The 9,640-nt window shown below is 40.1% G+C and overlaps 1 protein-coding gene across 1 annotated transcript; it reads left to right on the plus strand.

Annotated features, from left to right (window-relative positions):
- The first annotated feature begins 6,666 nt into the window (after window positions 1-6,666).
- Window positions 6,667-8,500, plus strand: LOC127113364 (uncharacterized). The gene is made up of 3 exons (XM_051046488.1): window positions 6,667-6,746; window positions 7,442-7,529; window positions 8,123-8,500. Exons 1-3 carry the CDS (start codon window positions 6,667-6,669, stop codon window positions 8,498-8,500), a joined length of 546 nt encoding a protein of 181 aa, XP_050902445.1.
- Window positions 8,501-9,640: the final 1,140 nt, after the last annotated feature.

The following is a 9,640-nucleotide window of genomic DNA, read 5'->3' on the forward strand; positions in this document are numbered from 1 at the left end:
CCGCTAGACTATGTTTTGAGTGTACCAACAATATGGCTGAGTATGAAGCATGTATTTTGGGACTCAGAGCTGCTATAGACCTGAGAATCAAGTTTTTGAGGGTGTATGGAGACTCAGCCTTAGTAATCAGTCAGGTCAAAGGAGAATGGGACACTAAACATCCGAACCTCATCCCCTATCGAGAGCAGGTGTTGACATTAATCCCATACTTTGAAGAGATCACATTCGAACATATTCCCCGAGAGGAGAACCAGTTGGCAGACGCATTGGCTACCATGTCATCTATGTTCAGAGTCAGATGGGACAATGAAGCTCCCCGGATTACCATTGAACGACTAGACGAACCAGCATATTGTTATGAACTTAACGCTGATGAAGTAGAAGAGAAGCCTTGGTTCCACGAGATAAAAAGATATTTAGAAGCTCAGGAATACCCTGAAGGGACATCCATCAATGACAGGAAATTTCTGAGGAAGTTCTCCGCTAAATTCTTTTTGAGTAATGGAATATTGTACAAACGTAACCATGATTCGACTTTGCTTCGCTGTGTGGATAGAAAGGAATCAGAGAAGATTATGGAAGACATGCACGACGGTATCTTTGGGACTCATTCTAGTGGACATACAATGGCCAAGAAGATTCTGAGGTCAGGGTATTATTGGTCTACCATGGAAACTGATTGCCACCATCACTCCAGAACTTGTCATAAGTGCCAGATCTATGCGGATAAAGTACATGTGCCTCCTGCTCCATTAAACGTGTTGACCGCGCCGTGGCCCTTTGCAATGTGGGGCATTGATATGATTGGCGAGATTAAACCTACCGCCTCTAATGGACATCGTTTCATCCTTGTTGCTATTGATTACTTCACAAAGTGGGTGGAGGCAGCCTCATTTGCTTCTGTTACTAAGAATGTGGTGGCACGATTCATCAAGAACAGCCTCATCTGCCGATACGGCGTCCCTGAGAGAATTATCACTGACAATGGCACTAATTTGAACAACAAGATGATTACTGAACTCTGCACGCAGTTCAAAATAAAACACCATAACTCTTCTCCGTACCGGCCAAAGATGAACGGCGCTGTAGAAGCGGCTAATAAGAATATTAAGAAGATTATACAAAAGATGACGGTAACATACAAAGACTGGCATGAGATGTTACCATTTGCTCTTCATGGTTATCGTACTTCCGTGCGAACTTCGACAGGGGCAACTCCTTTCTCTTTAGTCTACGGAATGGAAGCCGTTTTACCAGTGGAAGTTCAGATTCCCTCTCTAAGGATCATGAAAGAGGCGGGCTTAGACGAGGACGAATGGATTCAGACTCGACTCGATCAGATAAATTTGATGGATGAGAAGAGACTTGCGGCTGTATGTCACGGGCAGATATATCAGAAGCGCATGACCAGGGCATTCAACAAAAAGGTCAAGAGACAAGTGTATCAAATTGGCGACTTGGTAATCAAACGCATCATCCTACCACAAACTGACCCCAGAGGCAAATGGACTCCCACATACGAAGGGCCATTTGTAGTTAAGAAGGTATTCTCAGGTGGAGCCATGATACTCGCTACAATGGATGGTGAAGACTTCCCACATCCCGTGAACGCGGACATAGTTAAAAAATACTACGCATAAAAGAGACCCGCTAGATCGACGTATCTAGGCAAAAGTAAGGGCATCCCGGCGAACCAAAAGGGTTCGGGCAAAAATTAGGGATATATAAAAAAAATGTACACCCGGCAAGTCGAAAACCTGAAAAGGCGGCTTGGGCAAAAAAGGGTATCCTGGTGGACTGAAAACCTGAAAAGGCGGTCCAGGCAAAAATTAGGGATTAAAGCGTATGACTATGTCCCGTTCTCAGTCAACTTTCATCCAAGTTCGAGGGACTGACCAAGCCAATCACTTCTATCCGACAGCAAGGGATGAGATGCTCGAAGACATAATGACAGTAGTAGGCTTAAAATCAATAGGACTTCTTCCACATAGCTTTCTCTTTGTTTTCGACAATTTCCTCTTACTAGGATTTCTGTCTCCTTGTACACAAATTGCCTGTTTATAGGCCTCCTTTCAAAATCAATACAACCCTCTTTCAAAAAAAGATGCTTTTGTTTTTACTTTTCTGTTTTGGTTGCGTAAATGTCCATTGATTTAATTTGAATTAATATGTGCATTTGAATATGACTGATGTTTACCAAAAATACATGCATAGAATAGCAATAGCAATTACTACCCGACTTCAGGATCAAGGAAAAGGTCTAATCATGCTTCCAATGAATCCGCTACCAATTCTCTTCCCCAGCAAGCCTTTTTTTTTCCTCAGAAAATGGCAGTATCCCCAGGCACAGCCAGTTACTCCCCAACAGAGGTCGGCGTCACCAGACAGATTGATCATCTCATCCATCCCCAGCCAGGCTCTGTTGAATATTTCCACCATCAGACAGAAATCAAGCATCCCCAGCCGAGAAAGGGTCATCGACACAAATGTCTCAAATCAGTAGATGGGGATTTATTTTCCCCAGTAGAGTCCCCAAGCAGAACTTCTCATACGCATAACTCATTCATTACATCCTTTCACAGCATACGCATGCATACAACATTCACATTTATTTTAGCATAACACGAAACATCTCATGCATCATGACATAGCATGAAGCTAACTTTTTCTTTGCAGGTTAATTATCCTCCTGATATAGTCAAAGTAGAAGGTTCATTCAGACAGACACCTTTATCAATCACATTCAAGATTCAGATACATATTTCAAATACAGTTCATGGGAACATTCATTCTGACAACACTTCGATATCCTCCTAACGATGGCATCTCTAAGCCCATCCCAGACATTTATTGCAAGTACAACATATACAGGTTATCAGATACAGCCTAACGTACGGTTCATTCTGATTCAGCCCAACATATGACTTCTTCAGCAACTCCAATGCGGTCTAACGTACGACCCATTTGGACCTTCAAATCCTCAGATGCTGCCTAGCGTACGGTACATTCAGGGGTGTAGTCTAGCGTACGACTACTTTCTTTTTCAGATGCAGCCTAACGGACGGCTCATTCTACAACTCGGATACGATCTAACGTACGATCCATTCTGAACTTCAACAACCCCAACGCGGTCTAACGTACGACCCGTTTGGATCTTACAACCCTCAGATGCTACCTAACGTACGGTACATTTCTGAAGTGTAGTCTGGCGTACGACTACCGCTTTCATCATCAGATGCGGCCTAACAGACGACTCATTCTGCGACGGTCTAACGTACGACCCGTTCGGATGTCCATCCCCTCAGATGCTACCTAACATACGGTACATTTCTGAAGTGTAGTCTAACGTACGACTACCCCTTTCGTCATCAGATTCAGCCTAACGTACGGCTCATTCTGCAACTCAGATACGATCTAGCGTATGGTCCATTCTGATCCTTTATCCCCAACAGCATATGACACACTCCGACTCCCCAGCGAAGTCGGCAGCCTAATGGATGACTCATTATACGGTCTAACGTACGACCCAGTGTGGCACCCATGTCTTCAAATTGGCCTAATATACGGCGCGATCTGAAGCTTTCGTCATCAAACCTCCCGGATGGCATCTTTAAGCCCATCTCCATCAAGACCAACTGTCGATTCTCAAGTGCAAATTTTTGGGGCATTCTAGTGTTCAATAATCTTCCACCTCCAGACCACGAATGGCGTATACACCATTCTAACTCTCTCGGTCCAAGAATATTGAACAGGGGCAGCTGTCATACCCCAAAATTTGCCCATTAATATTTCAAGACATTTTGCAAGGCATTCCGACTCATATATAACACTGATCTTGAAGAAACAAAGGCCCAGCTCACGGATGGCCCAATCCAGAAAATGGCCCAAACTGGCCTGTTCGCTACGCGCTCGCCTAGCGAAGCTGACAGACAACAAAATTTCGGGCTTCATTCTGAGCCAGAAACAAAGGCCCAGCTCACGGATGGCCCAATCCAGAAAATGGCCCAAACTGGCCTGTTCGCTACGCGCTCGCCTAGCGAAGCTGACAGACAACAAAAATTTCGGGCTTCATTCTGAGCCCAAAAAAAAGCAAAAAAAAAAAAAAAAAAAAAAAAAAAGAGAATTTTTTTTTTAATTAATTAATTAATTAATTAATTAAATAATTAAATAAATAAATAAATAAAATATAACAAATTATTTTGGACTTGGGTCTCCCTCATTCCAAGCCCATTACCCACGAAATTAGTCTATAAATACTGAAGTTTCAGTAGGGGAGTTACACTTGGAGTTTACACTGGGAGATTCACTGAAAAAGAAAGAGAGAGAACAGAGAAGGACGGATAGAAACTTTGGCATAGGAACCCTGCCTACCCGGAGAATTCAGAGTAAAGAAACCCTGAAGGCAGCCCATCTGCACCGAAGCCATCGCCGTCCAATTCCCGCTGCCTAACTTATTCCGATACTACAAGTGGTCAATCCCTTCAACCTTGAATTGGCAAACAGGTTTGCGTATCTCTATTGTTTATACTTTCAATTGGCCATATCTACATATATAATGCATCATGATTAAATGTTGATATATAATTTGCTTTCGTATGGGAATTTAAATATGCCTGAATACCCTGAATGTTTGACCATGTTATTCCTGTGATAAAATGCCATAAAATTCAAAGTTCCTAACATGGGGCTGTTTTCAAATTCAAAATCCGTGGCCGCTCGCTAGCACCTCGCTAGGCGAGCCTGGGGCGAGTATTCGCCTGGCCTTCGCTAGGCGAGGCAGAGGCGAACGAGACAGTACCTGATTCTTCTAGTCTGTTTTTTTTATGTTTTATCATAGCCATGCATTATTCATCCTATCCTATTTATTGTTGTGATATTTCTCCGGTGTAATCTTCGATTGCACCCTGATTTGGTGTTCTGACATGTTTCTTTTTTTTGAGTTTCGTAAAGGTTCACATATCCCAGGAAAAGGTTATTGGCTAGGTATTCCACTTTATTTGTGGGATACCCTTGTGGAGTTTCACCCTAAATTAATTTTTAATGTATTAATTTCTAATGTATTAATTTTTTAATATATTATTTTTAATAATTTTAATGTGGAGTTTCATCCTAATTATATAATTAATTGTAAAACTTTGCCTTTGAATAAGTGATCTTGGACCTCTCTTTGTTGCCTTACGATTACGATATTACGGTCATGTCCCGCGAACGTGGGGATACCCTTAGCAAAGACCCTTCGGTTAAATCATCATAAAATAAATTATAGTCCCTCGGATGTTGCCTTCGAATATACAACTTTGTCCCTCGATGACCCTCCGATGTTGCCTACGGTTAAATGATGATAGTCCCTTCGAATGCTAAGGTATCCTCATAACTGTTGCCTTCAATGACCAATCGATGACCCTACGATGACCCTTTTACATCCAAAGGATAAAACTACTTATTTCTCAATAATAAGGACAGTTTTACCCTCATAAGGATAGGAAATGCCCGTAAAGACCTTGGGTCGGTATAACTCTTAATTGCTGGCTCACAACTTAAAACATTTTTTTTGCACCTCACACCTTTCAAAATGCCTTTAGAAAATCACCACTTGGTATACATTCATACTAGAATCATTACCGAGTTATATTTTTCTAAACAATTTTCAAAACTAAAACGGGATAACCACTTTGTATACATTCATACAAGAATCATTACAAAGTTAAATTCTCTTTTCAAAACAATTTTCCAAACAATTCACAAACACTTTTTTAGACAAAAATAATATAAGTGATCGAGCAATTAAGAGCCCATGGATAACCATGGATACAAAGGGTGCTAACACCTTCCCTTTGTATAATGTACCTCCCGAACCCAAAATCTAAATTAAGGTCTTTCCTGTTCTTTTCCACCTTTCCTTATTGGATAAAAGAAAAGTCGGTGGCGACTCTTGCTAACCGCGACATTGCGATAAAAAAACACAAAAAGTCCAGTTCACCGTATGACACAAGCTATATGTAAAATATATTTGAGGCATATATATGTGAAGTAGTATGTTTTAATTAATTCAGTCTTGTTATTTAAAAGTTTCAAATTTTCTGTATTTTTTCTAAATTTTAATTAGAATTTCACTAATGGGACATAGGCTGTCTCAGCTCTGATATGTAACATTGGTAATGGGGCATATTATTTGTTTTGAGTTGGTGTTTTAAAGTTTATTTCCTTTTAGTATTTTCCTTTAAAAAATTATTTAATGTTTTGAGATATTTTGAGTTCTGTTGCGAGATTTTGAAAAACGTCCATGAAGTTGCATTTGTGTTTTGAGTATAATCCTAAGTGGTGAATTTTCTATTTTATATTAAGAGTCGGGGTTTAGGGTGTTATATAGTGGTATCAGAGTTGGTCGATCTGTGTGGCTAGGTTTTGTGATTTTGTTTGTTTCCTAGTACACGATATATGTGTGAAACATTGTCGGTGCTCGTTTGTTTTTTTAGACAATTGCCAGCATGAGTGGGACTGAAATAAGTGGGGGAGAAGCTTCTGCTTCTTTGAGATGTTCTGGAGTGGGGAGTTGGTTATGTGTGCCTGTAATTGCAAGAATGCAAGTGGTTGGATGATGTTTTGTTGTTTCCCAAACCCGAAGAGAGTATGGATTTGAGATTCATGTCTTCCAGTCAAGTCGAGATGTCTTTGAGGGATAATGATCATATACTTGTAGTGTTCGCTTGTTTGAGAGTGGAGAGTGACGCAGAGGCTAGTAATATGTTGGTGGTGTGTGAATTTCCTGATGTTTTCCCTAAAGATAGTTGTGACTTGCCTCCGGAATAGGAGTTGAGTTCGCCAAAGATTTAGTACCTAGTACTAGAACTGTGTTGATGGCTCCATACAGAGAGTTTGTGTCAGAGTTGGGTGAGCTGAAGAGTCAATTAAAAGATATGTGTGAGAAGAGATTTTCAAACCAAGTCTTGGGGAGCTCCAATGTTATTAGTGAAAAAGAAAGGCGGCAATATGAGGTTGTGTGTTGACTATCGCCGGTTGAACAATGTCACTATCAAGAATAAATATCCTCTTTCTAGGATTGATGATCTTATGGATCATTCGTTCGAAGAATATGTATTCAACAAGATTGATTTGTGATCATATTATCACCAAATTCGAGTGAAGGATGAAGATATCCTTATGACTATGTTTAGGACATGATACGGTCACCATGAGTACACAGTGATGTTGTTCAGTGTGTCTAATGCCCTTGGGGTGTTTATGGGGTATATGAATATGATTTCTCTTCCCTAACTGGATTTGTTTGTGGTAGTGTTTATTGATGATATTCTGGTGTATTTAAATAAGACGAAGATCATGTTGTGCTTCAGTTTTTAAAAGAGAAGAGATTGTATGCCAAGTTATCCAAATGTGAGGTCTAGTTGCATGAAGTAAGTTTTCTCGTTCATGTGATTTACAGTGGTGGTATAGCGGTTGATCTTTCTAAGGTAGATATAGTGTTGCAGTTGGAAGCTCCTAAGTCAGTTACAGAGATCAGAAGTTTTCTGGTGTTGACCGGTTACTACATAAGATTTATCAAGGGCTTTTAAAAGTTAGATTTACCTTTAATCTAGTTGACTCAAAGGGTCAAGATTTTGTGTGGGATATCCAGTGTGAAAACAAATTCCATGAACTGAAGAAGAAATTGACGAAAATGCCAGTTTTAATATTACCACACATGAAAGAACCTTTTATGGTGTATTATAATGCATCCAAGATGGTATTAGGTGGTGTGCTTATGCATAATGGATAGGTGGTTGCTTATGTTTCACGACAACTGAAGATTCATGAGAGGAACTACCCTACCCATGATTTAGAGTTGGAAATTGTAGTATTTGTGCTAAAGACATGGAGACATTATTTGTATGGCTCTAGGTTCGAAGTATTCATTGATCATAAGAATTTGAGATATTTGTTTGACCAGAAGGAGCTAAATATGAGACAGAGAAGATGGTTAAAGTTTCTAAAGGACTATGACTTTGGTTTGAACTACCACCCCGGCAAAGCCAATGTTGTAGCGGATGCTATGAGTTAGAATTCCTTGCACATGTCAGCATTGATACCTAGAGAATTGGATTTAATCGAGCAATTCTTATACTAGAGATTGGTGTGCAAGGTAACTATTGATATTGTGAGATTGGGTACGCTGAAGCAGACTAATGGTTTTCTTTACGAGATCAAAGATGGTCAAAAGTTGGATGTATCTTTGATTGATCCTTTGTCATTAGTTAACCAAAGTGAAGATGAAGACTTCAAAGTTGACGAGAATGGGATCTTAAAGTTTCGAAATAGAGTTTGTGTACCCGGTGTGTCGGAACTTAAGAAGACGATTTTGGAGGAGAGTCACAAAAGTAACTTAAGTATTTATCCTGAGGCTACTAAAATGTACCAGGATCTCAACAAGACGTTTTGGTGTCCAGGAATAAAGAGAGATGTTGTGGAATTTGTTTATGCGTGTTTGACTTTTCAAAAGTCGTAGATTGAGCATCAGAAGTCGTATCGACTGATACAACCATTGGATGTTCCTGAATGGAAATGGGACAATATCTCAATGGATTTTGCTACTAGTTTAACAAATACTCCTAGAGGGTTTGATGCGATTTGGGTGATTGTGGATAGATTGACTAAAGCGACACATTTCATCCCAATTAAGATCTATTTTTCATTACAGAAACTGGCTGAGATTTATATTGTTGTGATTATGAAGCTTCATTTTATTCCATCGAGTATTGTAACTGACAGAGACCTGAGATTCACAACCAGGTTTTGGGATGGTTTGCAGGAGGCATTGGGTATTAAGATGAGGTTGAGTTCTACTTATCATCCGTAGACAGATGGTCAAACTGAGAGAACTATCTAGTCTCTAGAGGACTTATTGAGGGCTTACGTCTTAGAGTAAGGAGGTGTTTGGGACTTTTTTCTGCCATTGATCAAATTTATGTACGATATAGCTACCATTGTAGTATTGGAATGAAACCATTTGAGGCTTTATATGTGATGAGGTATATGACTCCTCTATATTGGTATGAGTTTGGAGATAGTGTTGTACTTGGACCAGAGGTTGTACAACAGACTACTGAAAAGGTGAAGATGATCCAAGAAAAGATGAAGGCATCTTAGAGTAGGCAAAAAATTCACCATGATAAGCGGATGAAGGCTCTTGAGTTCTGAGAAGGTGACCGTGTATTTCTGAGAGTCACTCATGTGACTGATGTTGGATGTGCGCTGAAGTATAAGAAGCTTACTCCTCGCCTCATTGGTCCATATCAGATTACCCATCGAGTTGGATATGTTGCCTACACGGTGGCCTTGGCACCATCTCTTTCGAATCTGCATGATGTTTTTCATGTATCCCAGCTCAGGAAATACATTCTCGATCCATCTTATATAATACAATGTGCAAGTGATGGATAATCTAACACTTGAGGCATCACCTTTAAGGATTGAGGAATGAGAAGTGAAACGACTCAGAGGTAAAGAGATTTCTCTGGTGAAGGTCGTTTGGGGAGGACCTACTAGAGGGAGCATGATGTGGAACCTAGAGAGCCGGATGAAGGAATCTTATCCATATCTATTTTTCGCAGGTAATTTACAAGGGCAAAAATCTTTTTATGCGGGG

Source organism: Lathyrus oleraceus, unplaced genomic scaffold, assembly GCF_024323335.1.
Source record: "Lathyrus oleraceus cultivar Zhongwan6 unplaced genomic scaffold, CAAS_Psat_ZW6_1.0 chrUn0319, whole genome shotgun sequence".
In the NCBI taxonomy this organism is placed as follows: domain Eukaryota; kingdom Viridiplantae; phylum Streptophyta; class Magnoliopsida; order Fabales; family Fabaceae; genus Lathyrus; species Lathyrus oleraceus.